General features: G+C 41.0%; 1 protein-coding gene across 2 annotated transcripts in view; it reads left to right on the forward strand.

Annotated features, from left to right (window-relative positions):
• Positions 1–19,130, forward strand: part of LOC147312321 (bromo adjacent homology domain-containing 1 protein) — a 30,994-nt gene extending 11,864 nt beyond the window's left edge. For both annotated transcript variants that reach the window (XM_086263400.1, XM_086263401.1), the window contains exons 2-7: positions 6,649–8,442; positions 10,668–11,026; positions 11,301–11,460; positions 11,598–11,677; positions 13,378–13,469; positions 13,720–19,130. In XM_086263400.1, the coding sequence (XP_086119526.1) occupies positions 6,669–8,442; positions 10,668–11,026; positions 11,301–11,460; positions 11,598–11,677; positions 13,378–13,469; positions 13,720–13,909 (2,655 nt within the window). In that variant the 5' untranslated portion in view covers positions 6,649–6,668 and the 3' untranslated portion in view covers positions 13,910–19,130. The remainder of the gene's footprint in view (positions 1–6,648; positions 8,443–10,667; positions 11,027–11,300; positions 11,461–11,597; positions 11,678–13,377; positions 13,470–13,719) is intronic.
• Positions 19,131–20,969: the final 1,839 nt, after the last annotated feature.

A 20,969-nucleotide genomic window follows, 5' to 3' on the forward strand; every position in this document is an offset into this window, starting at 1 on the left:
TTATTCTCAAGTGTACACTTGAAGGGCACACTTCAGAGGCTTTTAGCATTGCCACTAACACATAAAATGCCATGTAATCCAACTATAAATATTATTCATTTATTTACACGTATAGCTAATTTGGATTTTCTATTTTAAATGCCGTAATTACTCCCAGCGCTGCTGAATTTCTGTCTGAGTTGCTTGGCAACATCAAGCCGCACAGGCTGGGGTTTGTAAGGCTGGACTAGTTGTTATAATCCTGACAAGTTTAAAGATTTTCATGAAGAGATTTTCTTAGATTGCTGTCAGTCTGTAGAACAGAACAGCGAGGCTTTCTGCTGTCCTTTTTACACTTGTACAGACTGCCCCCCCCCCTCACAGAAGAGATGTCTCTCTCTTCTTCTCTCACTTCCTCACTTTTACACTCTCAACTTTGGTTGTAGTTCCTCTGCCTGCGGTCTTCTCTCTCTCTCTCTCTTTTTTTTTTACCCCTTCACAGCTCAGATCCTTAGACTCGAGCTACCGGCCTCACAGCTGTAATTATTATTTAAGTCATTATTAAGGCATTTGACTTGTCAAATAATATACACAGAGAAAAGAAGGTGTTTAGTTAAACTGGTTGCTAAAAGTTAATGTTCCCAGCCAATCAGACTCCTCAGAAATCTGCTCAACATGCTCATGAATACTTTATAGCAAGCTGTGAAGCAGCAATAACCCAACATATAAATATCCTATAATAGTTATTTATTAATGATCTTATACTGTTATTGCTCTTGAAACATTTATTAACTGTTTATGCCCAGCTGTATGTATCACAGGAGCTTATACTAACAGACACTTGTATCTGTTTACAATTGCATCATATTGTTTTAGTAGTATTTAACTATTTAGTCATTGATAGTTTATGTTTACATCGAGGGTAAAGAATGGTGTTACTCCCACAGATGAGCTCCTTTTTTCTGGTCTTTCATCACACTGAGATCCACTTTGATTTTAACCTTGAGTCAGGTTGGTGTGATCTTGTGGCGAGTTATCAGATTTCACGTCGTATTCTGAAAGCTGGTCTCAGCTTTTCACCTGTGATTGGGTTTGTGTTAGGATTAACAAAGTCATACGGCGAGGCAGTTGCACTGCTTCGCATTTGTGCTCCAGGAAATTGAGAAGTGAACTTTAATGCTCAGCGTTAACACGCTTTGCTGTTTGTCGTTTAGCCTTTTGTCTGCTTTGTGTTTATTAATAACGGTTGACGTTGGAGGCCGACGCATATCTCACACTTATTGACTCGATATCAGTTGTGTAGCTTGATGCTGTTTAATCATCATTACAAAAAAAGCCATCTGGTTTGCTCTTTTACACCCAGAGCCACAAGAGTCCTGAGAAATCATGCATGTCTCATCATTAAACGAAAAAAAAAAAAAAGATCCTGGTGTGTTCTCTGTATAATTGCTGAGAGGATCTTATGATCTGTTTATAACCAATTAGAGATGGAGTGCCGGGTCATTGATCTCCCAGCAGATGTGAAATTACTTCCTGCGGATCACCGGACCTAACTGTGTTTAAAGAACCAAATTGCCGTTCTGCCAGAAGGCTGCTGCACAAGATAATATGAAGCAGGTTATTCCTTGCAGCGTCTCCACACCTACAACTCTCGGCAGTGACCCCACATCCGATGGAAAAATTGCAGAATCAGGATAAATGCTTTGCTTTTAATCTGGACTCCGACAGATCGTTCATTCTAACAGGTTTAGTGACACTTAACAATTTTTTAAAATCTTGAAAGCAAATCAAATATGAAGTAACAGCACCACCAAATTTTAGATTTGAAGTTTGTCTTTCAGGTATTGAATTTCTGGTTCAGCCAGCAAGGTAACACCATTAAACCGATTACATCTTGTCTGATAAGCTCAGCCTGAAGTAAAGCAACCTTTGGCACAGCAAAGACTGGGAAGACACGCAAACACAAGCCATATCTGAGCTTATCGCGCCCATGGTTTTTAACTTTTATCAAGACAAAAGCTCTTTGTGAGGAGTGTAACATGGGAATGTTTTAAACTCCTCTAATGTCACATTAATCACTGAGTCAGAAAGTTGTCTTCAGTTTTCATTAGCCCTTGAGCTAAAATCGGATTTGATACTGCCAGGATCTCTTGCACGCTGGAGTGTTGGACCGCCTTGAGGCTGCGCAAGCCCAGTCAGATTGTGGCCGACAAAATCCAACATGTTAGAAGAATCTTGTCGGGTTTCTACTGTTAGCGAGTCATCTATTGGGATAGAAGTTTCTGGCCTCGAACGTTTTCGCACCGCAGAGAAATCTGCATCAACCATCAGGCCTCTCGCCGCCGAGCGCAGGCACACTCATCTGAACAGATGCCTGTTTGACTCCATGTAGAATAAACTGGGGAAAACATTAAAAAGCTTAACTGTGATAATACTGCGGGTAACCAATAGAATCATTCTGATCTAAAGCTCATTTGGGGAAATGTTTAAACTTTAAAGCCAGTATCCTTGCACCTTTTAAAGCGAGGAGAATGGAGAGACGAGCAGCAGCTGTAAATATGCGTATCAATCGTCATTAAGGAGGATTTCATTATCCGATTATAGCTAATTATGGAAAATATGGTGTAGGACAAGAAGCTCCTGTGGGTCGGGAAAAAGAAAACCTTTATTTGATTAACAAAAAAGAACGCCCAATGATGGAAAACTTCTAATTGTGTCTTGGTTTCTTTTCCTCGCGGTGCAGAATGTGTCTGCAGGGTTATTAAATGGAGATATTGGTCTTTAAAAGTTTAACCCGGCTCATTAGCTGGTACACGATCGTGCATCTTTACCTTTTCCCCGAACACTAAAAAGGAAAAGTAATGATCTCTGTACGGGCATTATTTTAAAACGCAAACATACAGTGTGTGAGTCACTCTCTGCTTGTTTGTGTTGCAGTTTTACGCTGAGCGCAGGGAGAGTTTTCCGCAAACACTTTCTGGCTGATGCTAATTAGGTTTAATTGTTAAATGATTTCACGGTGGGCTTTGGGAATCATCACATATTGTGTTGTATTGCAGATGGAAAGATTCTCTTTCTTTACATAACACGGGCGCTTAGAAAAGTAATGGGAAGCTGAACACCATCCAATTTAAAACGGCTAAAAGTGTCACATTTAAATGGGCTTCAATTTATTTGCCTTATTTTTCTCTCACTTGCACTTATTGTGGTCAAAGATGATTTTTTTGACATTTTCCTGCCAGACTAAACACTGCAGACTAAACAATTGGCCTTAACAAGCTGCTGCTTGCCTGCTGTGTGTACATGTGGTGATAAGGCAATGAGCACAGTGAATGAATGGCACAGTGCATCAGTTTCTCCAGTGCGACACAAACCCGTCATAATGAGAAGATCCCAGGCACACGCACAAGCTGCAGCTTGCCATATGATCTGATTACAAAACCGTTCAGCTGAATCTATTCATCATTAAGTTTCTTTATGTATTGAATCAGATGTTGGATTTAAATCTAAGCTGAGGGCTTATGCAAGATAGTCGGTATCTTTGTTTTGTGTGTGGCTTGTTGACTTCTGCTGGGTTTTTTGGTTCTTTTTTTTAATATCCTGTCTAGCTTTGTCTCGTCTTAAGTTATGACTGTTGAAAACATTTGAAGTAATCTTTGGTCTCAGTGTCATCCCTACTACACAGCATAACACTGCCTGGTCTGACCGCGCAATGTGGCAGAACTCAAGGGCTGAAATAGATCTCTATGGATCCAGTTAAAGTTTTTTTGGTAAATGATTTGAATTACTGTTGACAGGGAAGTCTTTTTTATATTGTGAGCTACCTCCCAATATCCACCATGTCACTAGTAACCTCTATATTGTTGGGCAAAGATAGCCTCGTGGTAGCACTCGCCCTTTTGTATGGATTTTTTGCCGAAATGGAAAAGCCTAACTAAGAACTACAAGGTAAAGGTTCATGTAAAGTACTGTAGAAAAGTCTTGGGCTGCCCTTAAAGGAGAGCCAGACTTCCTTGTCATTTTTTTTTAAACCTGGCCTTTCGCAAGTTTTTTTTTTTGGACATTGACTGTTTCACCACTCATTTTCAGTCCAGTCCTGACCATTTTCAGAGAAAGTTTTGTTAGCCTCTTAACACTGACCTATGAATCATTCAAGCTTAAAAAAGACACCCTAACCCGTGTTGTGTCTACACATAACAACTTGGCAAAGAACCAATTTTAAATTGTACTTTTAGGCACTTTGTTACTAGCCGCCTATTGCAGAAATGCATAATTTGTTCCCAGTAGCTGAAGTGCCAAAGATATCACAGTTTGACAGGCATGAAATTGTATTTTCAAATCAACAAGGTGATTCCCAAAGAACTATTGGCTAAAAAGTGCAGTGTGTTTGAGGAAACTGGACAAGTGGTGGGCAAAATAAAAAGTGGCAAATGTGTCTACAGTAGATGGAGGTCGTGCCCTTAAGAAGCAGGAAAGAAAGAGCTGACACAGGACCTGAGAGGTGCTTCAGTGGCCCTTCAGTTTATCCCATCTACTGTTCACTGAAGCCTCATCAGAAATGATGTCAGTGCAAGGGTAGCTGTCAAGATGCTGTTCTTAAAGGAGGGAAACAGAGAGAAGACTAAAGTTCTTGTGTCATGTTATCCAAGTGGTAACAGGTCTTACAGAGTGAGGAATCCAAATGTAAAACTTTTGGCCCAAATCAATATGTACAGAGGAGTTCAGGAGAGAGGTACAGCAGTGAGTTAACTAAAACCAGATGTGAAAAACATTTGCTAACTAAAATTTAAAAAAAAAAATAGACATTTGAAAATAATTAAAACGAACTGAATTTATTTAGTGAAAAGTAACTAAAAAAAAAAGGAAAATAAAATAGAAATATCCCTAGTTTTGGTATTTGTTAGGTTGGTCAAGCTTTAATCAAAACTTGCTTTATGAGGCTTTGATGGATGTATTTATTGGAACTTTGGATTTCTGCGAAGACTGTGAGGCTTGTTTTTATTCAGTGTTTTTAATATAATAGTGTTTCTGAGTTTCCTAAATCTTGCCTTTACCATATACCCTCAATACAATAATAATAACACTAAAATTAACACTGAAACTAATAGAAACTAAGCTAAAACGAAACATTGTAACACAACGAAAATTAAACTCAAATGAGGAAACTCACTTTTGGAACTAGCTGAAACTAAACCGAATTAAAAGCAAAAATCAAAACTAAATAAAAATCAAACCTAATTAGAAAATACAAACTATAATAACTCTGGTGTCTACAGGCATCAGTACACAGTGGAGTCTCTGTCATGGTTTGGGGCTGAATTTCAGCCAGTGGTTTGGGGAATTTTGTCAAAAATTTCAAAAGGAATTATGAATGTAGAAGAAGTATCATCAGATTTGAATCCACCATGCAATACCATCTGATTGGAAATGGCTTTTTTTCAGCATGACAATGATCCCAAACACACTGCCAGTGAAGTTAAAGCATACCTGGATTGAAAAGCACATGGAACGCAGCCAAACAAGAGTTTTGAACGTCCTTCAAGAAGAAGTCTGAAGAAACCATAAGAAAGCTTGCCTAAGAGAGTTTAGCTTATGTTGAAGAATAAAGGTGTTTGTACCAGATTTGTTCATGTTCGTATAAATTGTTTCACCTATTTCCAATTCTCCTGCATAATCAGAATCAGAATACTTTATTGATCCCTGGGGGAAATTATTTTTTGTTACAGTGCTCCATTTTAAACCAACATTAAGACAAGACAGACAATACGCTAACTAAGAATAGTACAATATATACATATATATACATACATACATACATAAGTCACTTATAAATAAATATTTGGAAAAGAAACATGTGTAGCTGTAGCAGCAAACAGTGTGTTAAGTGCATGCGTTGTACAGGGAGATGGCCACAGGCAGGAATGATTTCCTGTGTCGTTCAGTGGTGCTTTTCGGTAATCTCAGTCTCTCACTGAACGAGCTCCTGTGACTGACCAACATGTCATGGAGTGGGTGGGAGGTGTTATCCAACATTGTCTTTATCTTGGACAGCATCCGCCTCTCCGACACCACCTTGAGGGAGTCCAGCTCCATCCCCACAACATTGCTGGCCTTACGGATCAGTTTATTAAGTCTGTTGGCATCTGCGACCCTCAGCCTGCTCCCCCAGCATGCAACAGCATAGAGGATCGCACTGGCCACCACAGACTCATAGAAAATCCTCAGCATTTTCTGGCAGATGTTGAAGGACCTCAGTCGCCTCAAAAAATAGAGACGACTCTGGCCCTTCCTGTAAAGTGCTGTGGTGTTTTTAGCCCAGTCCAGTTTATTGTCAATGTGTACTCCAAGGTATTTATAGTCCTCCACAATGTCAACACTGACCCCCTGGATTGAAACAGGGGTCAAGTGTTTCCTGGTCTTCCTGAAGTCCACGATCAGTTCCTTGGTCTTTGCCAATAATATAACAGAGGAAAGGCTTAAGACTTGCACAATACTTTATAAGACTTTGTTTAAAATATATTCTTGTTTAGAAAGTGGTTAAAATACTACGACACCCTACGACTAACCCTTACTGAGTTAAGGCCAGGGATTGGTTGAGATCTGTTGTGTAAGAGTAGAAAATCAGCACAAAAGTGGAGTTTTGACCACTTGTTCATCTCTTCTCTCTAGGCCACATAGACAAGCATGTGATGACTCACGCAAGGCAGAAGGGTTCCCTTGGGCACAACCAAAGTCCAGAGTGGTGGGACAACAGCTGCCTTTGGCCACATGGTGGTGCCATGGACGGCGCCTGGCCTGAGCGCACACTGCGATTTGGCAGGACAAAGAAGATAAGCGAGGTCACTAAAAAAGACAGAAACATGGCCAAGAGGATGAATGACAAGAGGGAAAGAACAGAAAGATCAGAGCAGAAAAGAAAGGTGGACCGGAGGCACGTCAAGAAACGGGACAGGAAAATGTACCCTTTGCGAGGGAGGGCTGGGAATTCAGAAAGTGAAGGACTCAGTTGCCATGTCCTCCTGACCCGACTGGAGGAAAACATTCGTGAAAAGCAGAGGTCTAAGGAAAGTAAAGGAAAGGATGGCCGCAGACGATTATCTCACAAATCCAAGTCCAAAAAAAGGAAAAGCAGTGACGGAAAAGAGGAGAAGTCGTCACCAAAAAACAAATTAAAATCATGCAGTGGAAGTTATAGCAAGAGTATTCGGTTGGGAGTCTTTCAGCCACGCAAGCGGAGACTGGCTTCTCTCAATGCTGAGGCGGTAAACAGCCTGCTACTAGAAAGAGCCACTGATCCCCAACCAGCAGCCAAACAGGCCAAGAGACAGGAGGAACCCATAAATGCAGGGGCTTTCCTGGATGCAGATCCAGTGAGAGGTGGTGTCTGCGGAGGTCTTAAGGCTTTGCGAGGGACCAACACTAAAGGCTCCACATCTCATGAACTTGAAGCGTACCAAAGCTCTAAGCCTGCCAAGAGGGCCAAAGTTAGCCGAGGGGATGAAAGTTTGGGGATGAGTCAGGAGTGCCTTGACGCTCCTGCACCCAGACGGTTGGCTGGACTTAATGCCGCAGCCCTGCTGAAGCTAACCAGTTCCTCTGCTACCAGTAAACAAAGAGCAAAGGCTGCACCCACAGCTACTGTTACTTCAGACTGCAAGGCTCCCGTCGTGGGCCCGACCCAAAAGTCGCACTCGAGGGCCAAACTTCAGCACAAGGGACGCACACAAAAGCAGAAGGGGAAAAAGATCCCTCCCCTGCACAGTGGCTGCACAGCTTGCAAGAAGGCAGGCTTTGAGCCAAAGGTGGAGTGGGAAACGGGTGGCTGCACCCATCGACTGACAAAACCGGGCTACCAGTCACGCAGTATGCTAGCATACCCACTGAAGAAAGTGAAAGAGGAACAGCTGGAGACTGAGCTGAGCCCGTACTACTGCTTTCCTGCAGAGCGCTCAATGGACTACTGTCACGGCTTGGCCTTCTTTTTAGGCCAGCAACCCTATGGAGAATCAGACGATCAGCCACTTAACTCAGCCATGAGCCCTGTGAAGCGCGAGTGCCTAGTAACCTCACCATCGCTGACACATTCCCTACCACACACAGCGCTCACCCTGAGCCCTCACCCCTGCCTCTGCACCGCCGACCATTGCTTCTCCAGCTATTACGTACACATCGCCCACCCCACACACACTGGAACAACTTCAGCCACCATGGCCCCGCGACCTCTTAACTTGCCCCCATCTAGTTTGTGCCCTAGCCGAATGAGCGGCTCCAAGCTGCTGGGGCAGCAGGTGTCACATACATCGGGACTAGCCCACCCCGCCTACTGCAATTCTGTGGCTTCACCCTGTTACGGTGACGCCTGCGGGATTAGTGGGTATACCTACAGAGCGATGGCTCCTGTCACCAGCAGGGGTTGCTCTTTTAGCACAGGATGCAGTGGATGCACGCACAATATCAAAACAGGTGAGTGGATTGACCCCCATGCCCCAAGATTTGGTTTCATAAATGTTCAGTATTAATTGCTGATTATTAATTATCACCGTCTTAAGTGGTTTTCTGAGGCCACTTGAGGATTTGCTCACAATGATGGCAAGTTCTTTTGTGATAACACTTCTTTGATTTAGCTGTTTTTTAGCCTTCTTTGCCAGTATTATAAAATAAACCTTTATTCCAATAGTTAGACATAAAGCTATTACTTAAAGACTCTGAAGAGTCCTTTGTTGATAAATGATATGCCTCAAGCCAATTGTGAAATCAAGCAAGTGGAGCCTTTCTGTTTTATGTAGTCCTTTTTTGTCTTTTGCCATGAGGTAACTGCTTTAGATGTGTGTGGCTAAGGAGCTTTAGGCTTATTGTAAAGTTTTCGGTTACAATGTGTCATGTGTCATGTACGTAGCTAGACTGATAAAAGAAGCAGGTTACTTTTAAGCAGAAAAAAAAAAAAAAAAAAAAAAAAATATATATATATATATATATATATATATATACACACATATATACATACACATATATACATACACACACACAGTGGAACCGCGCGACTTACGAAATTAATTTGTTCCTGAAGATCTTTCGTAAATCGAAGCACCCATTGCGCGTTTTGAGTGAGGCGATGCTGAACGATAGGCTAATTGCTAACTAGAACAACAATACGTCGTTCAAGTGAAACAGCGAAGCGCTAGTACGGAAGCCGAGGGGTTGTCACATGATTCGGAAGGCTTTGTGGGCATTGTAGGCTCAGCCAATCAGAGCCAGCGGATTTCGTTACTACAGAAATATTGCCGTTCAGTCCCTTTGTAATTTGAATTTTTCGTGAAACGGGGTATTCGTAAGTCGGGGTTCCACTGTATATATCTATCTATCTAGCATGAGCCACATGAACCTTAAATTATGTGTGTGTATATATAATTTAAGGTTCATGTGGCTTATGCTAAAGATAAGTAGCCAGCTGTGTCATCTTTGCTGACGATACAAACATTTTTTGCTCTGGTGATGATCTGCAGAATTTATTGGAGGATATGACTAATGAAATAAGTAAAGTGAAGTTCTGGCTTGATAAAAACAAATTATCATTAAATTTGAATAAATCTAAACTTATGTTATTTGGAAATAGTAGTTTAAATACTAATGCAAAGATTCAAATAAATGGTGTTGATATTGAAAGAGTCAGTGAAAATAAATTTCTGGGGGTAATAATAGATGAAAAACTTAACTGGAGAGCTCACGTAAGATATATTCATTCCAAAGTATCACGAAGCATTGCAGTACTAAACAAGGCAAAACAGGTATTCGACAGAACATCACTTCATATTCTCTACTGTTCACTGGTTTCACCATACTTAAGCTATTGTGCAGAGGTCTGGGGCAATAACTATAAAACCACATTACATTCACTTTTTACTCTTCAAAAGAAAGCAATTCGAATCATCCACAATGCAGGTTATAGGGAACATACAAACTCACTATTTTTGCAGTCTGAAATATTGAAAATTGACGATATAGTGAAATTCCAAACAGCACAAATTCTATTCAAAGCAAAAAATAAAGAACTGCCAGGTAATATTCAGAGTATGTTTTTTTTGAAAGAAGGAAGTTATAATTTAAGGGGTTTTTGTAACTTCAAAACAATGAAGGTACGTACTACAAGAAAAGGCTTTTGTGTTTCTGTTCAAGGAGTGAAACTATGGAACAAACTGAATATGGAATTAAAGCAATGTCCAAACATAAAACTGTTCAAAAAGAGTTATAAAAATATGATCTTCTCGATCTATAAAGAAAAGGAAAATATTTAAATTAAGTGAATGTCTCTATTTAAAAACAAACAAACAAAAAATTCATGATGTGATATTATAGTATATAGTATATCAGAAATCTGTTCACTATTTTTATTACAAATTATATCAGTAAGGAAGCTGACTAAATATTCACTGATAATTTATGGGACAGGGGTGGGATTAAATAAGTGTATACTTCTTCCCACTCCCTTTCAACATGTAAATTAATCAGAATGTTTTTTTGTATGTAATTTGTATAGTATATTTTTTTTCTCTCATTTCTTTTCTAAATGTACTTGTATATTGTTCACATGTTGAAATAAATTACCAATCAATCAATCAATCAATCAATCTACCATTTGATGGGGTTCAGAAGTTCCTTTGCTTATTGTTACTGTCACCTTTTTGTTTCAGAGGGTTACCCCTCCCCTCAGGGTGATCACAACCCTTCCCTTCTGGTTCCCCCCACCATGCCCATGTCCAGCTGCCCTCTGTCCAGCGTGCCCACTTCCACGCAGACTAAACCCCACCTACTGAACCACCTGTCTGGACGAGACCAGCCCCAGGCTAGGCTAAAGCTAGCCAAGGAGTGCCCAAAGAGCACCAAGCCCTCCGGTGACTCTCTGTCCGTGGGCCGCGCACAGCTATCGACAAAGGAGTCGCCATCTGTGCCAAGCCTCAGCAGCACCAAACAAAAGAGGGTCAGCCGCAGACGTGCCACTAATGGCTGGCTACCTGTTGGAATGCCCACAGAGAGGGAGGTCTTCATCGCGGTAGGTTTTTTGAGAGTCCATCTCTGTACGATGAAGATGATCAGCATATTAGAGAGCTTCTTGAACGAAGGAAAACCTTCTCTATTCCAAATACCTGACCAGTGGAAACCTTAGCATCAACACAACTGCCTTCCACAAGGACAAAGAAATTGTCTCTTGAGGGAAAAGTTAATTGTGTTTTGACCATACAGCTTTGTGTGACAGATTCCTTTTTGTCTTTATAATGAGAATTATATCTTTCCTTATTGTGTTTGCGCGCTCGTGTGTGTCTCAGGGAGAGGATGAGACGGCCCTGCGGCAATGTTACGAAGGAGTCGAGAGGGACGGTGAAGTGATACGTGTGAGAGACTCTGTGCTGCTACGATCAGGCCCCAGGAAGAAATCCCTCCCATATGTTGCCAAGATATCAGCGCTGTGGGAGGACCCCAAAACAGGTAAAAAAAGATCAGGAGAAGGGGGGAGATTATGATGCGATACAGTGGTGCATGTGTATTGATGGATGACCGGAGGAACATATGGCCAAGCTTGTTTACCTCTGTGTGTGTGTGTGTGTCTTAATGTGATCCCTCAGGAGAGCTGATGATGAGTCTTTTCTGGTACTACCGACCTGAGCACACACAGGGAGGCAGAGATCCCAGCACACACTGTGAGGTGAGGCAGAGATTTGGAGCCAAGATGTTTGTGCAGACAAACAGTAACAGCACAGATCTGTGTGTATGTTAGACAAGAGAAGGTACAATCAACATTCATCAAATAAAAACACTTTATTTGATTTACTCCATTAGCGAAGGATTACGTAATCAGTATCCTCTAAGGAAAAAAATGACACCATGAAGTGTGTGTGTGTGCGCTTATGTGTTGTGTGTAAGAATAGATGAAGTCAAAATATATAAAGTATAGCACTGTGCAAAAGTCTTGAGCCACTATTCGTTTCTATATATTAAGCTAAGAAAATGGGACATTGGTGCAGCAGTTTATTGAAATATTTGCAAGGATAATAGTTCAGGTTTCTTGAAGGACATTCAGAGTTCTTCTTTGGATGTTGGCTGATTTTATTCTCTGTACTCTGTTACAGTGATCCCACACTGCTTCAGTAATGTTTAGCTCTGGGCTCTGGGGAGGCCAATCCATGACTGACAGTGTTCCACTGTGTATGGTTTTACTGCATTAGCAGCGTGTTTGGGATCATTTCATGGAAAAAAGAAACAGTTACCAATCCAGATAGTATTGTATGGTAGATTTCTGTTTATAATTCCATCATTTATGACAAGATCCCCAAAACCGAAGGGCCAGATGTATCTCTCGGGTCCTGAGTCTGGTCTTTTTCCAGTTTTTAAGGACATGGCTTTCAGATACATGTCCAGTTTCCTCAAATCTTTTAAAGGCATACTACACACCATGCTGACATGTGTCACATGTTCAGCTAATAGCTCTTTGGGAATAATCTTGTTGGTGCAAAAATACAGTTTTACAGCTGTCTTATCTTTGGCGTCTTTTGATTCAGCTAAAGAAATTGAAGCAAATGATGTTTTTTTGCAGCAGGCTGATAGTAAAAGAGTGCCTAATGTTAAAATTGGTGCTTCTCTAAGTTGTCTGCTATGTGCAGACTCGAGACAGGCTCATCCCTTGAGTTAGGTGTCTTTTTTATGCTTGAATCATTCACAGGTCAGTGTGAACAAACAAAAAAACCTTAATCATTTACTGAAAATGGTCAGGTACAAGGACTGGACTGAAAGTGAGTGAAAAAGCAAAGAAAACTTTGAAAGATCCTTAGAAAGCCTCGAACTGTTGCTCAAGACCACTTTAAAAGATGATAAGAAAGTCTGTCTCTTCTTGAAGGGTGACCCAAGACTTTTGCACACCACCGCAGCCATGAAATTTATTCTTTATTTAATTTTTATCACTTTGTTTAAAGATAATGCAGTTTTTATCGATGGAACAGTTTGTGCTCGTGCAACATGTGTAAGAAAATTATGTGCAATGAGGAGGCTACTGTCGCTGCTCTGCCCTGAAACTGTGGATAGTTAGTTTGCTCTTCAGTCTGACCATAAAGCCCAAAAATGATATCTCTCTGACCTCAGACGTGCACAAGCCAAGAACAGGAAAGATAAACGATTTTACTTCTAGAAATGTTCTTTTTACAATGGCACGTGTTGAACAGAGCAGGATTTTGTGTGTGTGTCTTTGGCAGTACATAAGGTAGAAACAAAAAGGCAAAATCCTGTTGCTAATGAACAATTATAGTTCCCACTGTGCTCTTAGTACAAAAGTGTAATTTTGTCATTATTCGCCGAGCACAATAGGAAACGCTTAACAGAGATGTGACTCTTCACACCTGCTGTTGATTTCAGAATGAGATTTTCGCCTCTCGGCATCAGGATGAAAATAGCGTGGCCTGCATAGAAGACAGATGCTATGTTCTCCCACTAGCCCAGTACTGTAGGTAAGTAACGAACACGGTAATTGTTGCTAGAAGAAAAAGTCTTTTCACAAGGTTTGAAGTTTGAAATGAACAGCTCAGCTTTGACGACACGTGGAAGCTTTTTTTTTAAATCACACACTGGTGACACTACAACTGTTAATGAATTTGCAGGAACATGAACACTTACCGTGATAACCTTTGTGAAAAGAAGAAAATGAAGGCAGAGAAGCAGGAAAGTTGCCTTTTAATTAATTTTCCTCTCCCTTCCTAGATTTTGTGCCTTGGTGAAGCGGCGTGCTGAAGGTGCCCCGCCTGGCAGTGCCAGTATGGTGCCCTGCCGCCCCGACTTTGCCCCTCCTTCCCACCGCTGTGTGCCCACAGACGTCGACCCCGAGTTGGTGTATCTCTGCCGGCACGTCTACGATTTTCGTTACGGTCGCATCTTGAAGAATCTGCAGTAGAGGGTGGAGGGCTGTTGCACCTTTTGAATTAATCGTCAATGAAGCACCGCCCCATCCCGCACAAAGAAGAGGGAGTGAAGGGGCTGAGGGACTTTTTTTGTTTTGTTTTTATCCAGTGAGCACCTCACAATCAGAGGGAAGGGGGTGGTGATGGGGTGAGGTCGTCTATTGGGCCAATACGAAGCACAGATCCCTTTAGCTGGAATGTGGTAGACAGAGCACCAATGTTTTCTGGTTTTGGTTTTGGAAGAGAAAGGAGTGATAATTCATTCTTCAGATCAGATTTTGTTTTTAATTTTTAAAAGCTTCCACCACACTCTGAGGTTTCAGCCTCCAATCGCTTCCCTGCCAGAATTGCTGAACGCCAGGCCGAGCTGGGCTGCTGTCAGGACTGTGTTTCCCCTCAAGCGTCTTAGCACAACAATCATGTTTGTTCCATTTGTAAGCCAGTGGCTCAGGGATGGTCCGGCACAGAGGCGCTGCTGGGGAACACAGGCCTGCGCTGTCCGCTCGGCGTTAACGGTGCTCAAGCAGCGAGAGTGAAGGAGCAGCTAATAGAGAGTGTCGTCTCATTTCTCCCGATTTCGAACCCGCATGAGTCTGCGCGTGCGTGTCAGAGAGAATGGAGAGCAAGTGTGACTCCGGGGTGAATGGATAACTGTCGCCATGTGTGATGTTTTTTTTTTTGTTTAGTTTTTTTTTAAGGAAGCTTTCAGGCAATCAAAACCAAAACAAGCAGCTTTAGAGAAAGCGGAGCTTCCTTCTCTTCTCCTGACACTGACCGAAACCTTTTCATCTCAAGTGATGAGCTGTGCAAAACTAAAATGATTGCACCTGAACGGGGTTCGTGAGACAGTCCTTTCCCTACTAGACTCGAGCAAACTAGAGCAGGGCTCTTTTAACTTTGTTTAGTACGGACCAGTGACACTAAAATGTCTCGCGATAGATTCGAACCAGTAAAAAAATAAACACACGTGGTGAAAGATGTCGAAGCAAACTGTAATCTCAGCTACTTGAAGAAGAGGCTCCCTTATGGGTTTTTGGTGGTGTCGTGTATACTTTTTCACATTTACTCCTGTGACTTGCCTTATGACTTGCAGGGAGAGCTTCAGGCAGCTATGTCTCGCCACATCAAACACTGAAGCGGTAGAACAGGGTGCACCTGCAGTCCTTGGAAGTAGGGTTTGGTTCAGTCTACGTGGCTCTCTTACAAACAGTAAAAGGTCTGAAAATAGTGGAGAACATCTTTTGTACATTTTTACAGCAAAAAGTTTCGTTGGCTGTTCGCTCGGCAAAGAGAAAAGCATGAATTTGTCAGCTTAGATGTGATGCGCTTGGCATTTGTGCACCCTCTCTCCAAAAGAAAGGCGGATGACATTAGCTCCCGATTGTTTTTCTGATCGCCGATACAGCTCAATACCCCCTCTCTGCCAAGATAAACCAAAGGATGTCTCACGCAAGCCAGAATTCCCGTCTCCACCCTCACTCCTCTCCGTCAGCGCTTCTAGTCCTCACTTCCTTGTTCTATTGCACTAATCCATTCCTTAATTACTACACATGCGTTCAACTTCCAGCTACTTAATATTGACGCCGGGTGAGGTGGGGCTCACTGTATATCATTTCTTTGTGTGTGTGTGTCTTTTTTGTACCTTTGTAGAAGGAAACCGTGAGGATGTCGTGGCTGCTTTTGTCAGTGCAAACTGTGTATTTCTATTACTTAACCAGTAGAGGAGTCAAGTCAGCCAGCCAGCGTGTTTGTCATATAACCCGATGCTCGACATGTTGAATCATGGGATATCGCTCGAGTCATTCCATCCGATTTGTCAGTCAGCTCTAACGTACCTATATAATTATACAGTATATATATATATACATGTATGTATCCACACTGTCAATGTGATTAGAGTTCAAATAGGCATCTGGATGGAGGCCTGACCCACTGTGCGGGCAGACGTAGCACCAAGCTGGAGGGCGTTTGGGTGGAGGTTTGGAGGGGCAGGTGGGCTATTTTGATACTTGTAAGTTGTGGCAGGTTTCTCACCACACTCTTCTATCGCCTTAACCTCGCAAGCGTTTTTTTTTTACTTGTGAGTGGTGTCGGAGTGCGTGATCGTGTACCTTTAACGGCATCAAGAGTAACCAGCTGCTTTCCCACGCAGCAAACGCCCCGTCCTTCAACGTTGGGTAAAGCCTGCAAAAGTTTTGACACACTAAAGCCATCCTGAACTTTTTTTCTCTATTTGAGCCGCACGAATCGTGACCCAAGACAAAAATCAAATCCTGATTATTGGGAGGTTTTTGCTTTTAAGTTGTTATTATTTCTATTAATCCCCAGATTCTTCAAAGAGGTAATATAAATAGATATATTCTCCTACTTTACGATTTCTCCTTATTAGGGATATTTTATTATGTCAGTTTCCTAAGATGGTGTATGCAGTATATTTTTAGACTTGCTATTTTTGGAAAATGAACGTAACTAATCGAGAGGATATGCATTATTTTTCTGTTTATTTCAGGTGAGTTTCAAAAACAATGAAATGTTAATTGAAATTTGACCAAATGGGGGAAAAAAAAACAATTAATGGGGACTGATGTATGACCTGAGGTTGGAGATAATAGGCCAATGGAAATCTCCCATCCAGCCAACTTCTAATGAAGTGTAGATATTTGAATCCAGGAAGCACCGGGCACTCTTTAAACAGACAGCCAATGCACAGTGTAGTATTTTTGCAAGATCTGTAATGATTATATTTAAAGTAAGAAAAAAATATTTAAATCTAGTAAAACATATTAAGATTTAATTTTAACTTATTTGGAAATACTGTGTCTAATTGATGAACTATATCCTGTTTTCTTTGTGCTCCAGGATAGAAAAGATTTCTGTTCATTTGTAACAATAGAAATATTATTTAGAAATTTTTTTTCTTTAAATTATATCATTTTTAATTGGGTGGAGACCACAGTGAAGCTCACGCGAGCAGGCAGGGGAGAAAGCGCTCGCATGAAAACACGGGCTCGTGTTTTATCAGAATTCCCGTCTTTACATGCTGGAAAGAAAAAAAGTCCAACCTGACCTCAAGAATGGGGGGTGGGGGGGCAACTCTTCCAGGTCACATGCCGTGTGGAAGAATGTGGCAACGTGGTCACCTGAGCTTTTATTGATTGGTCCTATTAGGGGAGAGACTGATGGGACACCTGAGACAGGACAGAATGCCCCCTGGGTTTCAAGGAGAAGATCCCCCTCGGATGCTGAAGTGGGACCAGTTTTCATCCTCTGAAACAAAAGTCACTGAGGGTCAGGAATTAGGCACTGTGTGAAAATTATTAGATTAAATGAAGTTTCTCCCTCCTGCATCAGATGACCACTCTTGCCCTTCTCCCAGATGTGCTGTTACATATTTGGCCCCTAGAGGGCATGAATCAGGTGTTGGAGAAGCATGTAGAGGAGTCACAAGGCCACATCCTAAACCCTTTCAGCAGCTTTTCCTTCTTTTCCTGCCCCCATTTTTTTTGAGTACTAGGAGAGATGCAGAGACTTCCTGGAAAATTAGATCAAGAAAGCTCAGCAAGGAGGCTGCCCCACGTTTTCCAGCCAGATTGTGTGTAGCTATCCACTCAAGTGAATTTCCTCCAAGCACCCCACAGGCACAGTCGCATCCTTCTTTAACATGGCAACAAGGCAGGGCAGGAAGTTTGTACGTGGCGTCCACAGTGGCGGGGTCACACACTGAGTAACCTGTGCTGATGCCTCACAGGAAGCGTGTCCACAGAAAGAAAAGTACCCAGAGCAACCCCTGAGATTCTGCTTTCTGTGTGGTCTGTATTGATGCTTATTGTTGGCGTATATTTTGGGTGGGGGGGTTACAAATTATAGTGAAAGGTCTAGATATTTTTGGAGTAGAGAAGCAATGTGTGTATCAGATTATTGTCACTTTGTCTTGCTCTCTGAAAAATCTCTTGGAATTTTTTTGTTAGTTTGTTTTTCTGAAGAATTCTATAACATCCCGACTGATTTAATGTTCGATTCAGAGAATATTTATAAATTTTAAGTCCTTTGTGAAAATTCTGTGTTTGTGTTTTTATTTCAGAGCTTTTAGTTTGTAAACTAATTGCAGGTTAATTGCGGTCACCTGACAGGTGTAGAGGTCATCTTGAAAGTTTATTTGGGTTAGATTCCTACCATTACAGGATTATGTGTTTCTCTTCAAGGTTATCTAATTTTGCCTGTGTGCAAACCTTAGAGGACGTTAGAGATTAGTTCACTGTATGCGATCAATACCGAGTTGATCAAAATTCCTCCACCAATGAGCCGTAGTGATGAACAGTGTCCACAGGAGGTCAGTGGTGTGACACCAGTGTTCAGGTCAGACAGGGTCGAATCCTACTCTGACCTCTACATTTAAGTATTAATAAGGGCACTGATTAGACAGTACATGGTCATCTGTTAGTTTGAAAACAACAGGCGAAAGGTTTCAACCTTCCCCTGCCCGTTTTCCACGTCTCCGATTTCCCTCCCTTCATGTCCTCTGTCAGCAAAGTCATTATCTGCCTTTGCCCTTCATCCCTGTTCAGGCCTCAGGGCATTAGGAGCGTTCAGCACACACACACACACACCACACTGCAGGGCCTTAGTGTCCTGTTACGCGGGGATAACAGCAGCCAGACCACAGGACGATTAGTGTGTCATAATAACATAACTAGCAGCACACTTTGACCTGAGAGGCCTCTCAAGTGCACCAGCCTGCTTAAAGACTAGTGGCTGCGTGGTAATGGAGCCGAGAGAGTATATTAAAAACTCACTGTGGGTGGAATAAATGGTGACCTCTTGTGAATAAGATAGCAGCGGAAAGCAGTTTAGGGTGGAATAAATGGCACTGATGTCAGTGTATTGAAATTGTGATGCCTTCATCTTAAACAAAGAAAAATGTGAGGGATCAGGGTCAATTCATTGTTTTTATTTCTTCATGCAAAAATAACAAAACAAAAGAATGTAAAACAAAAAAAATTCTTGTAGGCTAATCTTATTATTTTTATTTCTAAAACACATCCGCAGTCAGATAGGTCAGTTCCAAGTTTAACCCTTGTATGGTGTTCGGGTCTGTGAGACCCGTGTTCAGTTTTTTTCAAAAGAAAAATTAAACAATTAATTATTTTTTCACGTGTAAATGTGTTGTGTCTTTCCACTCACTCCACTTGATTATAACTGATTTATTTATAACATTTTATATAAAAGAAAAACGAGAAGCACATTAATTCATAAATGTGATCTAACAAAGGTAAAGGGAAAAAATTAACCATGTTTGCTGTTCATATGTCTTGTAATTGGGATGAAGTAAACATCTGTTGAGTAATTTAACATAAAATTGTTTGATAGTGTTAATTTGGAAAGCCAAAACTCTAGCGGGTCCACCAGACCCATGAACACTGGCTGAGTAACAAAAATACGAACACCACACAAGGGTTAAAAGGAAATGTTGCCGTCTGTCTTTTCCAAATCAAAAATTAGCTTACAACATTTTAAGTAATGAAACATTTTTTTTACAGGATGCACTATTTATCAAACGTATCCATCTTTTAAAGGCCACCTTTTGCATTTTTCCATACTATTATATAATTAATTTCAATTCATTTTATTTATACAGCACCAAATGACAACAACAGTCGCCTCAAGGCGCTTTATATTGTAAGGTAGACCCTACAATAATACATACAGAGAAAAACCCAACAATCATATGACCCCCTATGAGCAAGCACTTTGGTGACAGTGGGAAGGAAAAACCCCCTTTTAACAGGAAGAAACCTCCAACAGAACCAGGCTCATGGAGGGGCGGGGCCATCTGCTGCCACCGGTTGGGGTGAGAGAAGGAAGACAGGATAAAGACATGCTGTGGAAGAGAGACAGAGGTTAGTATATATTAGTTAATTAGAATATATACAGTTTTGCATCACTGGTCCGTACTAAATATTGTTTTGATCCCAATGGGAAATTGTAACATTATTACAAAGAAGTCAGGCATGTAAATCTTCACCAGAACCCTACTGATAATGTAGCAGGTGATCACTGGTCAATTGAAATGAATATTGAAATGAATTTACAATATTCAGATAAAAAACATGCATGGGTATGTCACATACCGAAATATATTTATAGGTTATATATACAGATAAACTATAGAAATCCATTTAATTGATAATAGTAATTATAACCAAAAGTAACACCAAACCTTATTTAAACTTTTGAATAATACTTCAAATGTGAGTTTCTTTGTCTCTTATGTTTTATTTACTTTTCCCCTTTGTTTTCTGTAATGGTTTTGTCATCATTAGAAAGCTCCCATCCTTCATAACAGTCTCAGAGTTCTGATAATTGAAGCACAAGTTAATTCATACACAGAAACATGAAGTCACAGCCTGTTGTCCTCTATATTTCTTTGTTTAATACATTTATACTAAAACTAGCCTCTCGAATACTGTACTGAAGTACAAAACATTATGTGCTTAATGATTAATCAAGCAGGTACAATATTAAAATACTGGTGAATCACATAATACATGGGTAAAAATAAGACAATAATGTGATGTGATAGAATATGTAGAGAAAAACAAATATTTTTTGATTTCCTATGTAAGTATATAGTTCGGCTACAACAGCATCGATCCACCAGAGATGCACCTCGCCATGGCAGCAAGTCTGATGGGCAAGAAGCAAAATAGTTTTCCATGTATTAACATTCACATACTGCATTCCCCATTTATGCTTGATCACAGTCAAACTGTTTCATGATTTTCATTTCAATTATTTCAACAGCAGTAAGCATAGGGCACAAAAAATGGCATTAAGAATTAACTTAAGACATTAGATAACCAAATATTAAAAATAAAACATTCTGCAGACTCAAGGTTGTCCTTTATGTATGAAGCCAGAAAGCTGCTTTGACAGATCAGCAAATGGAAGCATCTGCTAGAGAAAGAATCAATCCAGCAAATGCAAAATAGACAAAAAGCCAGCTTACACCGGGGGAGACCCTGACACAATTGCCTAACTAGCTTTTCATCTGCT

Source organism: Aulonocara sp. 'chitande type north' Nkhata Bay, linkage group LG15 (assembly GCF_057382095.1).
Source record: "Aulonocara sp. 'chitande type north' Nkhata Bay isolate Kocher_YH1m ecotype deep benthic linkage group LG15, A_spYH_male_GT1.1, whole genome shotgun sequence".
NCBI classification, from domain to species: Eukaryota; Metazoa; Chordata; class Actinopteri; order Cichliformes; family Cichlidae; genus Aulonocara; species Aulonocara sp. 'chitande type north' Nkhata Bay.